This window comes from Nesoenas mayeri (assembly GCF_963082525.1).
Source record: "Nesoenas mayeri genome assembly, chromosome: 5".
NCBI classification, from domain to species: Eukaryota; Metazoa; Chordata; class Aves; order Columbiformes; family Columbidae; genus Nesoenas; species Nesoenas mayeri.
Genome location: NC_137548.1, coordinates 13,632,608 through 13,654,686, shown reverse-complemented (window position 1 = coordinate 13,654,686; position 22,079 = coordinate 13,632,608). Strand labels below are relative to the sequence as shown.

At 44.7% G+C, this 22,079-nt stretch overlaps 1 protein-coding gene across 1 annotated transcript; it reads left to right on the top strand.

Annotated features, from left to right (window-relative positions):
* Positions 1 to 5,567: 5,567 nt before the first annotated feature.
* Positions 5,568 to 20,153, top strand: CYP46A1 (cytochrome P450 family 46 subfamily A member 1; the record flags this gene model as incomplete). Its single annotated transcript, XM_080346110.1, has 15 exons — positions 5,568 to 5,695; positions 9,359 to 9,436; positions 9,715 to 9,796; positions 10,347 to 10,420; positions 11,085 to 11,171; positions 12,016 to 12,154; positions 12,755 to 12,865; positions 13,668 to 13,824; positions 14,146 to 14,208; positions 15,325 to 15,397; positions 15,834 to 15,918; positions 17,721 to 17,831; positions 18,081 to 18,169; positions 19,079 to 19,145; positions 19,992 to 20,153. The coding sequence occupies 15 exons, from the start codon at positions 5,568 to 5,570 to the stop codon at positions 20,151 to 20,153; spliced, it is 1,506 nt and encodes a 501-aa protein (XP_080202236.1).
* Positions 20,154 to 22,079: the final 1,926 nt, after the last annotated feature.

Sequence of the window (22,079 nt, the reverse complement as noted above, 5' to 3'; positions counted from 1 at the left end):
TGAAGGATCGGCTTTCTTCTTCCAGTCCTTGTGGACCTCAGCATATATGAGCTGGGTGACAATTGACTCAGGGTGAAAAGTCACCACAATTTCCCAGCAGGTTTTGAAACTTGGGACACTGTGCCCACAGAGTTGTTTTTCCCAGCATCAGACAGAAGGTCGAGTTTTTATTATTAACTTGATGCCACTTTTCAGTTTCCTGTTCCTTCATAATCAGGTTAAAAAAATGGGTAAAATATACATAACTGTCCTCACTAGCTTTGGCTTGGCTGAATTTAATTATTTTTTACACTGTTACACAGATACAAAAAACCAGCAGAATTGGTCTCCTGCTTTACATTTTATATCCATAAATATATGTATACATATGCTGAAGAAAGTTAAATATTTGCTTATGAACAGAAGTAACATTTTTATTTTAATTTTATTAATAACTGGATTTTAAATAGGTTATATATCGAATTGTGCTAGCAACACAATTTAAGTCATATTTTGTAGCATTAGTAATAACGTTGCAATTTGTTTTATATAAGAAAAATAACAAAATGTTTACATTAAAATATGCATTTTATTTTTTTCAGCGTATGAATGAATATAACCATAAGCACACAGCAGCAAATATCTCCTTGTACCTTGCAAATGACTAGTAACAGAGAAGCAATCACTGACTGTTTAAGGGGAGGGGCGTTAAGGTAAATGTCTCTCCTCTATTTGTTAAAACTTCTGTATGGTCTTACTTTAAATAAATTCATCTGCCTCACTACTTTTCACACTGGCTGTCATAATGATAGTAAAAATACAGAGAGATCAGATATTATTACCTGGCCATCAGAAGAACAAGGTGGGTTTTTGAGGTGTACTTCAATGAATATTTTGAAATCTGGTTATATTCCTCTACCAGCGTTGCTCTGAGCTAGATGGTGATCTGCTGGCATCATGGCATTCAGATCCCAGGTTCAAAGATTCACAAAATATGAACCTGTCTGAACTCTCAGGCTATGATAGATTGAATAGTAAGCTGAGCTGCAGTTATGCAGCAAGAAAGCTTTAGAATATACATTTTATGTCCTCAACTTTCCAACCCTTGGAGCAGAGAACTTTATCTTTTGCACTGCTAAAAGCAAATGATTATTTGCCACAATATAGCAACTATGTGAGTTGATCAAATGGAGAAAGGTGAAGGCACACTGTGCACAGGCACAGTGATCATGTGGGACACAGTGCTTCGTGTGGGATTGCCCACATGTGAGAGAGCCGCTGGAGTCGGGCAGAAGGACTGAAATCCCATAACAGCAGCTGGTCCTGGCATTCAACCCAGTAAAAACAGTCCTGAAGTCTGCATTTCTGCTGGCCATGGATGAAGTGCAGGGCTCATGCTAGTCCTGGACCCCCACTAGTTCCATATGGACCTTTAGGCAGGGGGTGAGGTTTTAGACTGTAAATTCTCCAGAAGAGGTACTAATTTAATCACCATCTGCACTTAATCAGTAGCACACAACAGATGAAGACATTTAACAATAAAATTAAAAACTCTTTAATGAGAAATGTATTTTATTGGTAAATTCAGACTGGCCCAGGATACCCAGCCCTCTGGCTACTTGTGTGCTGCTGAGGGCATTTCCCAGCACTAGAGATGCCTGTGCTGTGCCTGCTCCTCACTGACCTCACAGCCTTTACAATGCCGGGCCTCAGGAGAGAGAGCAGTAAATGTTTTCAAACCTAAATAGCTATGAAAAGACAAGCAAAAGAGAGCAGGAGTTTGGACTAACCCTGTGTCCCATCAATTTTCTAAATTCACCTTGTAACTTCACACCACTTAATGGTTCCCTGCTCTTCTGTTCGGCTCCCAAGTCTCTCTTGATCTCTGTGTTTATAGGAACGTGCAAGGTGGCAAAATGTCCACGCGATGGCAGTTCTGTCCCCAGCAGAAGGGTGACAGACAGGGAAGTTCAGCGTGCCTGAGCCCGCACTCTCTCCTCCTCACTGCAGCCTGTGCTCCCAGGCAGGTAATAAATATATCAATGCAGTCACTTGGTATCATGTCCTTTACTCAGGGGTATAGAAACATGTTGGGATACAAACAGAAGTTGTTATTAGAGCTTCTTAGAATACAAACAAAAGGTTTTATTAAATCTTGTCTTTCAAGTCTGAAATACAAGTTAATTTCTGTAGTCCACGCAGGCTGGATACTTAGGGAAGGGAAGTTATCAGCTGATAATTACATCTGCATGGGAAGATTTTTTCTGAGAGCTTGCCTGTTCTAGACAGGGATCAGAATTATATTACATGGCCTCCCTATCCCATCAAAATTTATAAAATGCCAAATATTTTATTACCTCCCTGTGAACTGCTCTCAAACAAGGCACAAGCAGAAATTTTCCAGAGGAATTATTCTGAGTGATTTCAAATGAAAGAACACCTTACAGATAGTTGCAACCTATTCTTGAAATATGCTGAAAAAATATACTTTGATGAAACTCAGAAAACCAATGTTTCAGCAGGAAGTTAACTAAGTGGCTTTAAATATGTGGTTTCACTAGCTAGCTTTAGTTATTAAGCACTTTCTCTTGGTGATGCTATTCTTGTGAGTAGCTAAATCTTTCCTAGTGATGGGTATTCATATAATGAGATCAAGATATATATTGCCTGACCAAATAGGAAGGTATGTTAACTTTTTTTTTCTGAAAATAAAAGGTTAAAAAAACCCCAGCCTTAACAGGCAAAAAGAAATTTCTATGTTTCAATTAAGATAAACAGAAACAGCAGTTAGATAATGTTATTGGTCTTTAAGAATATAATGGCAACGTAATTTCCAGAAAAAACATCTGTGTGAAAGTATGTGTACCCAAAACAGAGGGGAAAGTCATTCCAGGGCTGTTGCAATTATTTCAAGCCAAAGAAGGAACTACCAGTTCTACAAAAATCAGTGTTAAGATTAAACGTAACAGAAAGCCAAACAATATTTTTAAAAATACAACCAGCTTTTCCTCCATTGTGTACCAACAGCTGGAGACTTTGGTTTCTAATGTTTTGTACCATCCAGTTGTTACCAAGAGCCAGCATTTCTCCAAGGACATACTGTGGCATTACCACCAGACTCCTCTGCTGGGCAGTGTGAAGCCAGAGGGCGATGCTGGCCACCAAGCATGTCCTGCAGAGCCGCCCTCCCCACCTGCAGTCTGGGAGTCCACAGATGAAGTGATCAGGTGTGTTTGTCCTCATAGGGCACCTCAGGTGTCCTTCCTCCCCTCCACTGAGCACGGTGGACACCCAAAAGTAAAAGCCCAGGAGCTCCTGACAGGCTTTCACAGTTTTACGATGAATTTGGCATTGCAATACCAAACCTTTCTTTAGCCTAGCTCACACTACCTAGTCAGTGCGATCCTGTCATTTGCCACCTTTTAGAGCATTTTGTGATCTATGTTTCCATGGCAAGTTTAGTTGAAGTTGGCCAGTAGCTGTTAGCCAATAAGTTGCTTGTGAGGGACAAGTGGACACACATCCACATAGAAGAGCACCATGAATCAGTCACTACAGTGCTCCTTAAGTTCCCCTTCACCACTGACCCCCCACTGTCTCTCTGTCACTAACAGCCCATTCAAAATCATTTATGTTTTGGAACAAAAATGAAACCTCTCACCTTACACAGGCATGTGCTGTTGTTGCTTTGATAGCTTGTCTCTGCTCTCTCTGATCTCCTAGTCTTGAACACAGGCAGAAATGACAACAGGAAGCTAAGGAAGACCTGCAGATTGTGGCCTTTTAGCACAGTCACTACTTCAACTTGGAAACTGAAGCAAGCTGACCCTTGGAGGTGCCTGGCAGATGATTGCTGCATCAGATGGACAAAAACAGGGGGTGCCGTGAGTTACATCCTCTCACTCCTGCTGCGGAGAGGCACGGCCATATGGGAGCTGCTGTGGGAGGGGAGCAGGGGAAGGGCACCCCACTGGAAACAACAGGGATGAAAACTGCAGAAGCCTCGTATGGTGCTGCAAAACAAGTCAGAGACTCACAGGCAGCAAACAGACATGGTAAAAATCTGTGTAGCTTACTATTCTGTCTCCAGACGGTTGAGTAAATCTTGTGTGGGGAAAGAGTGTGTGAATGGGGTTCTCCTGTGAAAGCCTGATAGGCAGGTGGTATGCTACTTTTCTTTAAAGTGTGTCTTGCTTCTCCTTCCCCTGCTGCAGTCAGGGCCGTGGCAATGGTGGAGAGGGGTGTCTGCCACCCTGCGTGTGAGGTGGGCAACCCTCAAAGGGAAGGAGTGGGCACCGCATGCTGCAGCACCAGGAAGGGACTGAGGGTGTAGGCAGCGGGTCTTAGAGGAGGAAGGAAGAAACGGGGGGGTTGTAAAAGACTGTGGAGACTGTTGCAGGGATTAAAAGGCTGAGGGCAGGATGGGAAAACAGGAGGATGCAGTGGAAGGTCTGTGTATCCTCAGAGCCTGGGCCATTCAGGGAGTCTCCATGGGCTGTTTGGAGCCCTGCTGTCTCTCCCGGGAATCCTCAGAGTACAGAGCTCTTTCTGAGAAAAATCTCTTCTTCTTTTAGGCCTGCTGCTGGATCACTTCAGTGGGTGACTCCTTATTCTTAAATGACACAAAATAATCATTAGTTTGCCTCTATTCACCACCAAACCACTGATCATTTTTCAGACCCTTGTCATCACCTCCCTCAGTCAACTTTTTTCCGGTTTGGAGGCCTAATCTGTTCTGTCTGTCTTTACACCAAGCTGGGAGGAAGAGCACGTGTGGTATTCATACATACACAAGGCCGTGCTCCAGATTTAGAGAGTCCTCTATATACTAAACCAGTCAGGCATCTTGTTTTGCTCACTTTCCCATTGCTAATCGCTGCCAATGCTTTGCTCGCTTCTTTGATCTGTACTGAACATTAAGCTGATGTTTTCCGAACAAGTGCCACCACTGAATTTATACCACTTGGTTGGATGTATAGTTTATATTTCCTCGTGCACTACTTTTCATTTACGAGAAATGAATTTCCACCATTTTATGACTTGGCCCCTTGTGTCCTGCAATCCTTATGCAATTTGTGGCAGTCAGCTTGAGATCACCCATTTTGATTAAAACTGTATCATCTCTCACTCCCATGCTTTGATGATTAATGAGTACATTGTATTAATATAACATGGGGCCGAGAGCAGACTGCTCTGGAAAACTTCATCTATTGATTCCTCCAGGCATCAACAGCATATGCCCTTTCATTTTGTATTTTAAAAGTAAAACACAGAGCCTCTGCCTTCCTGTCTTGTGGCAGTTTAGGCTCAGTTTGGAGCCTTCAGTGATGAGCTTTATTTAAAACACTCTGTAAACAAATCCATGAAGGTGCAGCACCCTTCCAGGCCTCCTCACACGCTTGTGCAAAGCACCACCTCCACCCAGGAAAGCAGACAAGCGCGCTCCTGCCAGGCACCTGGGTGGCTTTGCACCTGCTCCGAGGCTCCCGGCTCAGCACCGCAGCCGCCGGGCTCTTTAAGCGGGACCGGCCCCGCCCGCCGCCCTCCCTGTCACAGCCGGGCCTCTCCCGGGCCTCCCGGTAGCGGCCATGGCGGTGCTGGGGGCGGTGTGGGGGCTGCTGGCGGCCCTCGGCCTCCTGGCCCTCGGCCTGTACTGCTGCTATGTGAGATACATCCACTCCAAGTACGACCACATCCCCGGCGCCCCGCGGGAGAGGTAAGGGCCGCCGGGCAGGGCCGCGGTGGGGAGGCGGGGACCCGCGGGGGTTTCAGCCGTTCTCACCGCCGGCCCCAGCCCCGTTCCCGCGGCCGGCGGAGCGCAGCCTGGCACCCCGGCTGCCCGCTCTGCCAGGCTCGGGCCGTGGAACAATGTCAGAGCAGAAGATAACAGCCCAGCCCGTATCGCTGCGGGGCAACCTGCAGGACGGGCGAGCAAGGGCAAGGAGGTCAGGCTGGCTGGGAACAGCTTCCCAGGGAAGGCGGGCACCACGAAACTGGTGAAGGGGTTGGAGGGGAAGCTGTATAAGGAGTGGTTAAAGTCACTGGGTTTGTTCAGCCTGGAGGAGACTGAGGGGAGATCTCATCATGGTCTGCAGCTTCTTCACAAGGGCAGGACGAGAGGAAGGCACTGAACTCCTCTGTTTAGTGACCAGTGACAGAACTGCAGGGAAAGGCAGGAAGACGTGCCAGGGGAGGTTTAGGTTGGACATTAGGAAAAGGTTCTTCACCCAGAGGGTGCAGGAGCACTGGAACAGGCTCGCCAGGGAGGTGTCACAGCCCCAAGCCTGACAGTGTTCAAGAAGAGACTGGAAAACATCCTCAAGACACGTAGTGTGAACTGTGGGGTTGTCATATGCAGGGACAGGAGTTGAACCTGATGGTCCTTGTGGGTCCCTTCCAACTTAGGACATTCTATGATTCATTGGGCAGGACTGGGGATCCCACTGCTTTGCTCTGCAGCACTGTCTGGTTGGTGGGATCTGCTGGCCTACATCTCCCTCCCTGGATGATCACTACAGGTGGCCACAGCAGCGTGAAATGAGCAGCTTAGAGTTACCCATCTGAGCTGTGCATTTTCTTATATCACCAAAGATGGACCTGGCAGGCAGCACCAGCCATGCAGGAGGGGATGTCTGTGCTGGACCAGCACAGCCTACCCTCCCACACGTCACCAGAAGGCACATTGACACTAACTCCACCAGGCACCTCTCTCTCGTGTGCCAACTGGTTTCTGCCAATAAAATGTGTCATAAGTGGTAAAGGTCAGTGAGAAAGCTGCCAGCGTGGCAGTGCTGTCACAAGGAGCCGTGGTTCTTCCAGGAGTGTGTGGGAAATCCAACCTCACCTTGAGGTGCACGTGCTGCCCATAACGTGCCATGGGAAAAGGCACCACAGCAGCACTCTCACACACAGTCCTCCAGGGACACCAGGCTTGGCTGCCTAACTCCAGGTTTCAGCCTACTTGTGTAACCAGGGTCAGATACTAAGATTAGAGAGAAGATGGATCTTGTCATACCTGAACCTGGTAGTCCCTAGGTTCATTTTGAGGTGTCAAGTAACACCCTAGAGTAATGGCAGCTTGAGAAGCCCTGTGGCTGCTTTTCTGTCCCATCTTCAGGGTTTGAGCTTGGTGTTGGTGATCAGCCTAGGATCCTTCCCAGGAAGGTTTCTGGTATTGGTATGTCTAGGTGGAAGTTTGTATGTCATGCAAGCCCACAGTACTTTATAGCTTTTCAAAAGTATAAACTGCCAGGGACAGTCCAAAACATCCATGTCAATACTTGTTGCACAAACACTTCCACTCTTAAATGTCCAAGGTAAGGAAAATCAAATGCCTCCACCTTTGACAAGTCACTTATTAAAAAAAGAAAATAAAGCCAAGTGCTGTGCATGGTGGTGGTGTCTCCAGTACAAGAAAGACATTGACACACATGGTGTGAACTGTGGAGCTGTCATATGCAGGGACAGGAGTTGGACTTGATGGTCCTTGTGGTCCCTTCCAACTGAGGACATTCTATGATTTTATGACAAACTGAGTTGAGTCCAGTGGAGGCCAGCTGGGATGCATGGGAAGCTGAGACCTGGCTTGGCTTTGAGTGGAGAAGCAGTGAAGAGTGAAGAGCAGGAGGGATCCATTGGCTGTTTTCAGCTACCTAATGGTAGTTGTGAGAAGATAGAGCCAGACCCTCCTTGGAGTTTCAAAGTGAATGACAAAGAGCAATGGGCACAAGTTGTCCCAAGGAAAATAGCAGTTAGATGTAGGGCAAAACACCTTCACCGTGAAGGAGCTCAAACACTGGCACAGGTGACTGGGCAAAGCCCTGAGCCTTGTACCATATTTCTGACGTTGAATGGCCTGGAGCAGCGGACTGGACCAGTGGCCTCGTGAGGTCCAGGCCAACCCAAATTACTCTGAAATGGGATTCATCCAAACCTAAATGCTTCTCAATTGAGAGTGCAGCTGGTAAACTGGAGAAGAGCAGCACTGGAAGCAAAGGCTGGCTTGTGTCCATTTTTCTTCTCACCAGGACCAGCCTTTAGGTTGTGGTCAGCAGATCTGCTCCGCAGCCAGCCAGTCTACAGCCTGTATCCTTTGAAGGTGTTATTCTGTCCCAGGTGCACAACTTTCACATTGCCCTTGGCTCTTGCCCTCTGATAAAAGCTTAATAAAGCCTTATTTTTGGATGAAGTGCAACAAGATCTTATCAAAACCTCAGGCTGTGTCTAAGGTCTTATGGCTGCATGATGACAAGATAACATTAATGCCTTTGATTTCCTGGGCTGATTCATTTTGTTGGAACTATCACAGCACATCTCTAAATGAGTCTTGTGCAGGACAGGCTGGAAAAGTGAGTGCTAGTGGCTCTGTGTCATTTTTACTGCATGAATTGCTCACCTGTGAAGAGAGGAGGCCATCTCTTCAAAGGCTTGCTTCATATTAAAGACTTAATAGAAAGAAATGGGAAAAAGTGATTTCTTTGCAAATACCTGTTTTCAGGTGATAGTGTCACGTAGTTGTATATCCCAAACCAAGCCCTTGCTTAGCTTTTTCATGGCACACGGTAAGTGGGACTTCTCATTAGCAGATGAATGTTTTAGGCCTGTTGTAACACTTGACTTAATTGAGTAGCGATGGAACAGGGGATGAAAAATATCTCTGAGGATTCCTGTGTCACACATGAGGAGCCATGGGAAAGACCTTGTGTCATGCACTGCAGATTGACCGTTTTCTGGAGCTTTAGCTAATGAAGTACTCTTCTGTCTTATTTTGAGCTTTCACATCTTTTTGGAGTCCAGTTACAATGGAGGAGACAAACAAGTGAAGGATTATAAGTTTCTGTAGATGCTGGGTAACTTTGAGTGCATGTTATTTTAAGTGCCTCCCAGTTCCAAGAGAAATAAAATGAGAGCCTGTTTTTCCCCTGTAGCTTGTTTATACAGAAAAGGATGATAGCACGGCTGTCTGTCTCTCAAATGGAAAACAGATCTTGATTGCTTCATTTATAGAGGAGCTTGGCCGATTCTTCCTTCAGATGTACACGAAAGTGGGAATTTGTCGCTTGCCGCCAAAAGAAGGGATTGATCTCTAACTTTTTAATACAGCTATTATATTAGAAGAGTTAACCTTTGTTATTCATTTCTGCAATTTCCATATTAGCCAGTGATTATCCTTCTAGGTTGTCCTCTTTTTTTCAGCCTTTGAGCTGATATGGCTTTAGACAGAAGGAGAACATTCCTAATTTTACTCAATTTGACTCCACTGACAGAACCTTACGAGGAGAAGAACATGAGCAACAGTTGTATTGCATCACTGAGTAGCAATCCATATGAAATGCTGTGCTGACATCCCTGTGACACTCTTAACCTTCATTTTCTGCAGCTTTATATTTGGACATCTGCCGATCTTGTGGAGAATGCTGAGGAAACAGGAGTTTATGCATGATCTCTTCCTGCAGTGGTAAGTTGAGACACATCATTAACATCAAATGGGGTAGCTCTGTAGCACAGGTTGGGAAATCAAGGCACAGAGGCCCTGAATTACTTATTTATTGTCATTCAAAAGGTTGGTAGAGGAGCTAGAAAAGAGATCATGGGTCTTCCTCTTAATGGCTTTATTTGCTGAAGACTGTGGTAGTTCCCAGTGCATACTGCTGGGGTCCTTTGAGGTTATTAGGTCTGAACTGTTACATGTTGATGGTTTGTACCGTAATTCTCTTTTTTCTCTTTGTCTTATAGGGCAGAGAAATATGGACCTGTTGTACGGCTTAATGCCTTTCACAGAGTCTCGTTAATGATTGTGAGCCCTGAAGGAGTGAAGGTACTGCAAAATAAAGCTGAATCAACAGTGGGGGTCGGCCCGTCCCTCCAGAAAGAGAGTTGGTGCCTGATGTTCAGGGCAGCGTGGTGCAGCCAGTCCATGTCTGCAGAGAGGACGGCTCGGGTGGGTTGGGAGGACGAGGTGTGCTGCTCTCTGGGCTGTCCTGATTTATTTTCTTCCTTGATCAGTTGATTTACTTTGTTACCTTTATTTAAACAACAGACAGAGCAAGTATCCACCATTTCTGAAAAGCAGACTCTCTGCAAGAGCTTAATATCTCAGATGAGTGAGGCACAAGGGACTGAATTTCTTCCTCTAAATCTTTGCAATAACCAGAGGGTGAGATTTCAGGTCATTGGGCAAAAAGTGCTAGAGGTGTGCAAAGCAAGCTAGCAGCACGGGAACTGGGGAATCAGGGCACACCAAATAATTCATGTAGTCTTCAGACTATTGCAACAGGAGAAAAAGAGTGAACATGTGAGTGGCTTTTTATGTTTTGTCTGGGAAATGGATTGCACTCAGTGTTCACTGACCTGAGATTTGATTTTAGGAGTTCTTGATGTCACCACAATACTCAAAGGATCCGCTGGTGTACAGTCGTATCTTCAGTATATTTGGCGAGAGGTAGGTGAAACCTGTCTGAAGCTATTTGGATCTGAAAATAAGTGAAAGATTAATAACATTGCAGGCATGACACTTACTTTGACTCAGACCATTTACCTTAGTGTGGGGATTTAATAACTAGTTCCAGACATATGTAAGCAGCATGTACCTATAGAATTATGTGTCAAGTCAAATGTCTTCCCAGTCAGGGAGCAGGTTATGTTGGATTTTTTTACATTGATAATTTTTTTTCCTCCCCATGAATGTTCAGTTAGTCTCAGAATAGTTTGCTTAAGACCATCACCAAACGTCTCACTTAGATTGTAAAGCACTGAATTATTCCTTAATGCATGGGAGTTTCCAGCTTCTAAGTTCAGTAACAAAAAAAGAGGATTATTCTCTGTTAGTCTGAAGCTTTTAAAAATATAATAATCCCATTATTATATTAATTATTTGCATGAAAACTGTAATGAACCACCATCTTGTTGGACTTGGCAGTCCACATCTACCAGGCAAAACACCTGCAGTTCAGTTGTTGTCTACAGTGATGTACTTGAAGCAGCGTGATGCTCCCTACATGTGGGAAAAATAGAAGAAAGTAGATGTGAAAGAGTTTATATCTTCGTGACTACATAGGGTTTGGCTGGCTGAAAACTGTTCCTTTCCTTGTTATCCTAAATGCCAGGTTTATAGGGAATGGCTTGGTCACTGTTTGCAACCACGAGCATTGGCACAAGCAGCGGAGGATAATGGATCCAGCTTTCAGCCGAAAGTAAGGCAAATATCTCTGGGACGATATCACTGTTATTTCTACTGTATTTTCATGATTCTCCCTGTCATTGATCCATTATTTGATAGTGATTATTTGATCATGTTTTACTTGGAGGCCAATGCACCATTTCCATGACAAGTGCAACTTGACCTGGCTTCCCATGGAGCAGTGACATCCCTGTGAGCTGAGTGACAGCAGGAAGGTCCCAGGGCTCTCAGTGAGAGTAAAAGATCACTGGAACCGGCTGCCCAGGGGGGTTGTGGAGTCTCCTTCTCTGGAGACATTCAGAACCCACCTGGACACCTTCCTGTGTAGCCTCCTCTAGGTGTTCCTGCTTTGGCAGGGAGATTGGACTAGATGATCTATTGAGGTCCCTTCCAGTCCCTAACATTCTGTGATTCTGTGTTGCGTATCCATGAGTGTGGCGATCCTGTTGGAAAACAGACCTTAGGGATTTGACATGGGCAAGCCTCATTGTTCCCCCGAGTGCTTCCCTGTGGGAGATACGGTGTGACTGATAAGCAAGGGGTTGGTCTGGTTTGCTTGTGTGTGCCTTGATGCATTGGTTTAGGGCCTGAAGATAAAGTCTGTTTGCTTTGGCATCCACAGGCCAAAGTCCTTTGCCCCAACAGCTGTTGTTTACATGGCAGGATGGAGCAGGGCTGTTATAAGAAGAATTCAGCTCATGTTATCTGTTTGCTTTTTAAACTATTAAGGCAAATTTATTATAAATTAAAAAGCAAAAATACTTTACAATTTTCAATGGAAAATAATGAAAATAATTTTGCCTGAGCAAAGATGTTCTTTTCAGAGCCCCCATCACTCATCTTTATTAATTATTCAGCTACCTGATTGGTCTGATGGAAACTTTTAATGAAAAAGCAGAGGAGCTGATGATGAAGCTAGAGGAAAAGGCAGATGGAAAAAAAGAGTTTAGCATGCTGACGATGATGAGCCGGGTGACTATGGATATCATTGCAAAGGTACCAGCTGTCCGCTTTCGTGTTTTCACTGCAGCTGGCAGGAAGGAATAGAAGTAGCAGGTACCGGCGGCAGGATGAGAGCAGGAACTGGAGCCAGGGAACAAAAGCGTTACCCAGCAGTGCCAGGAGAGCTGAACTGTGCCACTTCCATTTGGGCTCAGCCATAGGAAAAGGCAGTTAGGGAAGGATCTGCGCAGTCCTGGTGTGGCCTGCAGGATGGGGACCCTTTGCAAAAGCTGTCACAGCCTCATACCTCCCACCCTCCGTGCCGAAAGGGTCATACCAGTGCTCATTCATGTGTGGATGATGTAATATTACCATTATATGTCAGCCTGAAATCTGCCTTAGGCTGGCTTTTCCCTTCTCTAAGCAAAACAGTTTGGGATGAATGGAGTGTAATAGTAAATTATTAATCCCACCCCCAAATAAGGAGGAAGCATAATGTAGATATTACCCTTCCCTTGCAACCTCCTGTAAGGCAGGTTCTAGCCTGAAGTGCTTTTAGGGGAAAAGGTGGCGATGTGAGGTTCTGCTCTTTCACCTCAGTCCCAGGGAGCCAGGAGGATGCAGCGAGTTGGCTTTTTCTCTCCCGCTCCTCAGGTAGCCTTTGGCTTGGAACTGAACGCACTAAGCGATGACCAGACACCTCTCCCTCGTGCTGTGACTGTGACTTTGGAAGGAATGACCAAGACGCGCATCCCCTTCATACAGGTCTGTACAGTCATCACTTCAGTCCTCTCTCCTTGCATCCAGCTGGAGCCTCTGCTCCTGCATGAGTTGGTGGGCTGGAGCTGTGCAAGGTCCATATGCGATGGGGAGGCAGTCATCAGTCATTCCCTTTCCTTCCAACATGTATCAAGATAAAATCCATTAGTGCTTTAAAACACTTGAAAGATTAACATTTAATGCTTCCTTTGTGTCTTTCTTCCTTCTCCTTCCCCCTGCATGTGTCCTCTCAGAAGGTTTTACACTTTCACACTCACCACTGCAAAAATTGAGATTTTTGCCATTTGTCCAAGAAGGATGGCAGCCTTCACTCAGGGTGGAAAAAATTTGAACCTTCTTACCATAAAAAAAAATATATTTTTGGCCCAAATTCATGTGCTAGGAAATTATGGATGTAATATGAAATATTTAAGTTAAAAATCATTCCACAGTTTCTCATGAAAGCTGTAGTTCAGGCTTTTAGAGCTCTTGTTTTCCTTTTTGGGCCCAGAGGTGAGATTCTGTATTACATGCTGCAGTTTCTTTCCATGGAGAGGTGAGGAATTTTGCTTACGGTGCCCAAAACATCAGCTCTGACAAGGGAGGACATCAGCATGCACAGATGGAAATATTTCTCATTTCAGACCAAACGCTTTACCTTGGGGAGGTTCACTTTGCTCCATGGAGAGCAGATGTTTGCGTGACGAATGTCATTTAGCAGAAAAGAAGGTGCTCACTTGAAAAATAACACTTGCAATATTTTTTACCAGCAAAAGGAATAAAATTACTAAAGAAATTCTGTATTCAGTACATGCCATGGAAACAGAAGCTGATAAAGGAGGTCAAGGAGAGTGTGAGGCTGCTGCGGCGTGTGGGGAAGGAGTGTCTTGACCAGAGGAGGGAGGACATCCAGAATGGGAAGGAAGTCACCCTGGATATCCTTACACAGATACTGAAAGGAGATGGTAGGCGACACGTTGCTGTTTGAGTGAATGTCTCTGTGGAATGGTTTGCCATGAAATTCAGAGAGGATTGTTTTGGGGATCTGAACTCTGATCCTCCTTTAATGTCTTTTTCACCCTGAAGATAATGAGAGTTGCTTTGAAAATTCCCTGTTTCTTTGTGTTGGATCAAATATTGGTTGCAAGTCACTGCTGAGTTGCTCATTCAGCATCTCCTCTTGATGCCACCTCAGACCAAATGTGCAGAATAGAGCAGAGCATTCTGGCTGTTCCAGCTGGGGCACAGGAGCTGTTTTCTAATATAATTTGCTTTTCTCTTGGCAGCTCTGGAAGAAACTAGAGATGATGAAAACATTCTGGATAACTTTGTCACTTTCTTTGTTGCAGGTTGGTAGCTATTTAATTGTTTGGATATGTCACGTGGGAAGCTGCACTCATTTCTTGGGCTGTCCACAGGGTCATGATTAGGGTCGTTGCTCAGTCCATGTGATGCTGCTGTAACCAGGAGTCACTTGGTTATCAGACAGCAGTATTACACTGGTATAAGACCATCTGGGCAAGGTCTGAAAAGAAATCCTAGTTTTCTTATAAGTAAATGATGTGTTATCCTCCTTCATTCATACCAACACAGCAAATATTGCCAGGCCAGTTGTTTCCAACCTGTGGTGCAGAGGGCAGTGCTGCTTGCTGGTTTGCAGGGCTGTTCCCCATGGAGCCCTAGCCCTTCCTCCCAGATCCTGCTAAACCCTGCTGAAAGCATCTTTAACATATTCCATATGTGTCACCTCACCCACATGACTAAACACCATTCTTGCCTTAAGTGCATTAGTCAGCACTTGGTAGGAGAAGTCACTGTCAAACCCATCAGAAAAAGCAGGGGCTCAGATGATATGTGAGTTAAACACCATAGAAAGATCAATCTTACAAGTCAGGAGGGTTTATGTTCTGAAGAAGTTGAGGTCAAAACACTGTTCTTTGGCAATAAAGATGTTATTGCAACAAATACATCTTTGCAGAAGTCTGTTTTCTGTAACACTTCAAAATAGCACATATGCGTATCCATGAAAAAAACAAAAACTATCCACATAAAGCAGACATTTCAAGGAAAGATGGTTAGAAGCTCTGTTTTCCCTCAAAACCAGTGAATCTTGGCTTCTTGGCAGAACTGCATGTCCCATAACATGACAAGGCCAATATTGAATGATGCTGGCCCTTCTGTTCAGGAGCCCATAACCATGAGGTGCCGTATGCAGCCACTGCAGCTTTGAGTTGGGCAAGATGGCTCATATCTTTACCAGCTATGTCTTGTTCTTGTCACTCTTGAAAGCTCCTTATGTGGAATTTACATCCCTTTTAGTGTTTCTGTTAATTTCTAGCATACTTGAAATAAAACATTTGAGGCCTGACATTTAAAGTTTCCTGTTCACAATCACACTAGTAGACCATGTTTGTATCATTTTATTATTTCATACTAACCTTTACATCAATTTTTGGTGTTGTTAGGTCATGAAACTACTGCCAATCAGCTGTCATTTACAGTAATGGCACTGGGTCAGCATCCTGAAATACTGGAAAGGTATGTGCTCTCCAATTTGCAAAGCCAGTTTGCTGTTGATTTCAAGGTGAACTTAATTACAAGGATTATTTAAAAGCTAGGATCAATTCTCAATACCTCAATAGCCTCAGTTACAAAACAAAAAGCTTCGTAGTCCCAATACGTCTAAATTTTTTAAAAAGCTTAAGATGAATTATTCCAATTCCATCTAGGTGACCTTTTTCAAAGTTTTTATACATGCTGGTCACGAATCCCTGATTCGGCTCCACTGTACACACATTGCTCCATCCTGATACGAGGCACAAGTTCAGGCAGGCTGGCTGGGAATCAGTAGGCATTTTGCCTGAGGATGGGAGTCAAAGTCCAACTCAGTGCCTGGAAAGTAAAAAATGTAATTTGTTAACTTGCCTAGCAAGAAATGGGTGTCTGCAACTAACATTTTTTAATTTAACTGCAGGCTTCAGGCTGAAGTGGATGATGTTCTTGGTGCCAAAAGAGACATTGACTATGAAGATCTTGGCAAACTCACCTACTTATCGCAGGTACTGTAGGAGTGAGGTAAAATACCAGTCAGAGCTGTTTGGTAGCACCTCTGCCATGTCGTGGAGAAGCCCCATACTTTTAAGAACAATGCCTGTATTTTATCCTGACAGTGTTTATCCCCAGAGAGTCAGCAAGAAGGCTGAGCCATTTGCCATGAGCCATTTGCAGCAGCCCAGTCTTGTTGGGAAGGATGGTCCTCAAATTTATTTCCAAAATCCCACATGATTCCTTCACTGCTTTCTGTAATTATTACTTAGCTAGGAGCTAGAGTGGAGTTGCTTAATCCCTACCTGTTTAAGCTGAAACCATAGCTGTATTTTAAGAATGGTTTGCAACTTTGAGCCCAACCTGTGTGTGAATCCCACGCAGTTCCCAGACTCACAGCTCTATTTTTGATGATTGCTAAGGCATTTCCAGCTATGATCTCACCCTGCACCATAAACTCAGCAGGATTTGAGGACATCCAAAAATAATGGCTAGTTTTTGTAAATTCTATTTTTTATTATTCAGTCTTGAAACCTTACTCAGTCACTTGATGGGGTGGGTGTTGCAGTAAGAGAGAGTTTAATCCTAAAAGAGGTCTTGTGCGTAAAATGCCAGTCAGTAACGAACTGCACAGCCAGGGCTTGGCTGCTCACTAGTGTTTCTGTTGCGTATCCTTTTTTACAAGATGAGGGACACCAGTAGCCCCCAGGAGAGGCTGAATCACAATCCTGGCAGCTCTTCTTCTGCTTAAATTTCCCCTATTTATTTTAGTAGTCTATCATGATCACTTTTCTCTGTAACTGCCCTGCTGAGGTAGATGATGGTGTTTTACCATTTGTCATATCCCATCTCACAAATCACTGTGCCTTGGCAGTGGGTAGATTTGAAAGGTGTATTTTTCGTAAGGAAAAAGCATCTCTTTGTCATTATAGAAATCAGCAGGTTTCCTTAGGCTCCTCCAAATACCCTCACAATTATATCACTCCAATTAGGATGAGGTGTCTAAGCCTTTTAGTTTTAAGACAGATCACATTAGAGCCTCCCAAAGCAGTCTGTTTATTTAAAAGAACAAGCTTGGATCTGTGCAATCAAAATCATGGTCACCCTTGGTCAGAGCCAGGCCATCACTGGAGTATCAGAGACCATGGGACTCCTCTCCTGTCGCTCAGCCTATTCTGAATCCTTTTGTCCATGCTTCTCTTTCATTACTCCACTCATGCATACACACTGTTAATTGCATTTGCAGTGCAATGCTAATGTGCACTGTTAATTAGGTTTCACTTTGATGAAATAAGCCATTCTTACAGCTCACTGCCACCAAAAGAAATGGTCTTATTCCATTTTTTTTCTCACTGTACCCTATTCATTTTCCTTTGCGAGGTTGTTTTTTGTTATTTTGGTGCTCTGACCTGGCTCAGCTCCCCAGGCAGCAGAAGCAGGACAAAAGCAGGAGTGGGAGCTCAGTGGCATGGGGCTTCACCCTTAGATATTCTCTTTGAATTTACTTCCCAGTACTTTTTCACTTAGTGGTTGACCTGACTTGACATGTTAGGTCTGTTCAATGCTTGGTATCTCTTGGGGTTTTTGCTTCATTTTCTCTGTATTTTACCAGTTGTAAGAAAGAGCCAGGCCTGAAGGAGCTGACTTAGCCATGTGTTTTGTCCACAGGAGTCCAAGGGAGATACAGCAGCATCTATTCCACAAGTCAAAAGCTCCCATTTAGCCAAAGCAAAAGGCCACAGGGAGGTAATTAATTTTATTTCTGCTTCCTGCACTGTATTAACTAACTGACCTTTTGTGCTTTTCACTGACCCAGGTTCTGAAGGAATCGCTGCGGCTGTACCCGCCTGTCCCGGGGACGGTACGCTGGTTGGAGAAGGAGCACGTCGTCAATGGCATCAGAATTCCTGCAAACACGACGCTTGTTGTGAGTCTGTCCCATCCACCAGCAGCAGCTTTTAGGGGCTGCAGCTGATCCAAATATAATGTGTTTCAGAGGGCCAGAACACTCCCGGAGTATATTTCTTGATGCCTTTTTTGGGCAAAACTAGGGTATGAATTGGGACTCTGGATCATTTTTGCCTGAGGACTGGAAGGCAGTTACGGTTTTGTACCTGTGATAAGAAAGAGAGGTTTTCAGTGTGCTGACTAACGCAAATAAACTCTTTTTTGGCAGTTAAGCACTTATATAATGGGAAGGATGGAAAGGTATTTCAAGGATCCGCTCACTTTCAATCCAGACCGATTTAGCAAAGATGCACCTAAGTGAGTTTCTTTTTACTCTCGGGTTATTAAATATGTAATAAGGAACCATTATAGGAAGAGATTTCAAGGGGAAGAAAGTAGGGTAGAACTATTTTCCCATTCCAGTATGAGTAACACTAAAGCCTTAACCAAATGCAAATAGAAAGCAATAATGTGCAGTATCTGTTCAGAAGTTCTTTATACCACACGATACCTTGCGAAAAAAGACCAATACTAATATTATTTAATGTTTATACTGAGGTAAAAACCAAAGATTTGGGCCAAAACTAGGCTGAATATTTGCCTCACACTTAACACAGACACTTAATGCGGGGCAGCCCTGGCCCCAGGATTCTTTAAGTGTCTGCAGATTAAAGAGGGGACAATGGGCTGAGGAACAGAAGATGCTGTTCAGCTGTGGGGGCAGACAGCCTCACTTTATCAGTAGGCATGAGTGCAATAGGAGGGATCAGTGACCTAAACAGCTGGTGCTGATCCCTGCATCAAACTGCTTTGTGAGCCAGGGATTTTACTTCAGTCTAGAATTAGTGTGGTCTCCTGAACCAAACACCCCCTAACTCACATGGTTCAGGTCTGTCCAAAGGAGCAATAATTGGGTGGACCATTAAGTTCTCCTGATGGGCTGGAGAGCATTTAGAGTATGCTTGGCATTCAACTTTGAAATAAGGTTTGCACGCATCAAAACAGCTCTGTGAGCTGAGCCATATAGTAAACAGAGATGACAAGGAAATCTGCTGCAGAGCTGCACTGCTACTCTGAAGCAGAAAAAAGTTAATTTGGAGATTGTCTTAACAAGTTGGCTAAGTAGGGTGGTATTTAGACCATTTGCTTGCTGCTGTGATGAAATTTTTGCTTGTTTCTTTAGAACCAAGCCATCAGAATGAGAGATTTGAACATTATTCTTTGCAGGCCATATTACTGCTATTTTCCATTCTCCCTGGGACCTCGATCCTGCATTGGGCAGGTGTTTGCACAGGTAAGCAGAGGCCTGGAATGAGGCTTCATTAGCGAGCACTGGGCCTGCTCAGTGTGCTGGCCATGGCTGTTTGGGGGGGACTAGAGGCCACGCTGGTGGCACACTGACCCTTTTCCCTCTGGAGGGAAGCTCCTCACCATACATGGACCAAACTTATCCCGTGTCACCCATGTCCCTGCACATAGCCAAGGTACCTGTAGGGGAGGGTGAAGCTGGCTGCTCGCCCTCTGAACTGTCCTGGGTCACCCTGCTTGAATCCAAACCCTGTGATGGGAATTACAGTCAGCATCCCTTTGCCAGCTGAGGTCAGACACACAGGGGTTGCGCAGGGTCTCTTGGGGACCATCCTGTGCCTGCAGCTGGCAGAGTCAATGCAGGGACAGTGTCAACTGGCAGAGGGGCACGAGTCAGGACTGGCACTGAGAAGGTGAGAAGGGGTCTGTGTGGATGGGGGGAACAATTTGAGGAAGTACATGAGCATGGCAGAAAGCATTTCAGAACTGTAGGATGCCAGCTCTTCAGGTTTGTGCTGTGAGTTCATCTAAGCACCAGTTCTCAAAATCTTCAGGTTAGAATGTTTAGTTTTACACTCTGATTTCCAAAATGGGGTTAATGCATAAACACAAGGACCAATCCCAGTGACTTTCAGTTGCCTTCAAATCCAGAAAGCCCCACACGACTCTGTTCTTCCTGTCCAAACTCAGCTGGCTGCATGAACAGAGTAACATTTCACTTTTAAATCTCTATATTGGCAAAGCAGCATGACATAACACAGTGACTTTAAGAAGCTGCAGTCCAAGCTGTATTTGCTGTCACTGATGGTGAGTTTGCTTTTCTTCTTAACAGATGGAGGCGAAAGTGGTGATGGCAAAACTGCTGCAGAGGTTTGAATTCCAGCTGGTACCTGGGCAGAGTTTTAAACTCGTGGATGCTGGGACCGTAAGGCCACTAGATGGAGTAATGTGTAAATTAAAGCCCAGGAGCTGCGCAGGAAGCTGCCAGGCGTGACTACTCGGTGAAGTAGCGTGACATGGTAGTGGTAGCAATTCTTCTGATTTTTAAGATCTTCACACTAATCAAAGGTTAGATTTTGCAGGACCCTTTAGAGGGTTAATAGGCTAATTCTTTTACCTAGCCTTTCTCATAATTTACTGAAGAAGACTTTAGGCGAGTCACTCTAGATATGTTGGAGCATCTTTGATCTAGAAGCAAACCTGGAATTGCAAAGCTTGTTCTTTTCCTCAAGGACTGTTTGTTTCTGACCAGACTTGGAAGAGAATGTCCTTTCACTGGAGTATCCCTGAGGCTCCACACAAACCTAAACTCAAATCCCAGCTGATCGTTTCTCCTAACTTGATTTACAACACAATATGGTGTAAGTAAGCCCTTGTTTGAGGAATTTCATAGTAGACCTCAAGATTTGGGCTGAACTTGAGAAGATAATTTAGCTGTTCTCTTGGTCAAAGCAATTTTCCTGTCCTTCCTCTAAATGAGAGGAACAATTGATAAAAGCAACCTGAAACAACAGTTATTTTAACCTGGTTCATTTTCCCCATCTGGCTCATCCCAAAGCTACATGAATTCTTGGACCAAAGGGTCTAATAGGTACAGCAGACTTGGAAGTAGGTGCCTGGAACCAAATGCTGCTTAAAATTATATTGCTGCTGCAGAAACACCTGTGCAACTTGAGCCAGGAGGCAGGGGAAGGTCCTGCACCCCTTTTTTTTGCAGCTCTGCCAAAATCGGTCACTGTGTACAGGCTTGCAGCCTGGCTCTGCTAGGGAAAAATGATCATGTGAAAATGCTGCCTTCCAGAAATAGGTGAATAATGTGAGTTTGGGCCCTGAAATACAGGAAATTCGAGACATCTGGTGCTTCCACTGTTATTTCTTACCTTTTTGAATTAAAATGGTAAGAATCTGATCTGTACACTGTCAAGTTCCCATGGTGGTTTCCACACCAGGAGAGTCAAATTCCAGAGCTTTCCCTGGTTGTGCTGCTTTTGTGCTCTATCTCAGTGCAGTAGTGGGATAACAGGCCAATAAGGTTGATGTGGCTTTTGATAACATAACCAATGTTGTACAGTGTATTAATATGACTTATACCTGGAGGTACCAATACTTGTATTGCTAGGGAAGGTTTAGTCTATCTGTTGGTAGACCAGCTCTTCAATCCCTTGTGCTGAAGATCAGCTTATATCCTCCTAGACATTAATAAAATCTGATTGGGAAAACTGAGGAATCTCCAGCTGGTTGTGTGTTCCTTGGAGGTGATGTGTTCAGGAGCAGGATGCTCAATGCTAGTTGGGCTACATGTGCTGGTAGTGTAAGAAAAGGCTGAGAATATGTCAAAGGGAGGGAAGTATCTCAGCAGTGCAGTGAGTGGTGGGGGAAGCTGTGAACAGCACACAGACAGCTCAACAGACATGCTGGCAAACCGTGTTGTGGAGATGTGAGACACCACCATGCCATCTCTCAACTTGGCCCTGCTAATGAATGAGATGCATTCATTGCACAAACATGTATTCCCTTCTGCTACCTCCACAATGGGGACAGGCACTTCCAAGGAGCACTCAAGAGGGGTGGTAGCATGTTAAAACCCTGCAGTGAGTCTTGTCATACCTCATCTGCCCAAGATTGGTGCTTCCTTCCCTCAGAGGATGCTCTTCCTGCTTTGTGCAAGCCCAAGTGCCATCCAGCTCTCCAGGGACTGCTGACACAGGGCTTTCTCCTGTTCCATCCTACACCCAAGAGCTCTTGTCATACTGTCGTCTGTCAATGCTGATCGCTTTCCAGCAGAGGGCAAGCTCTCCTAGTCTGTGCAAGCTCACCTGTTCCTCAGCCTTAACAGCTCCTTCTCTTAGGAGACAAACTGCCCTTGCTCCTCCAGGGCATCCTCATACTGCAGGAGTAGATGATGCCCTGTGATGTGAAA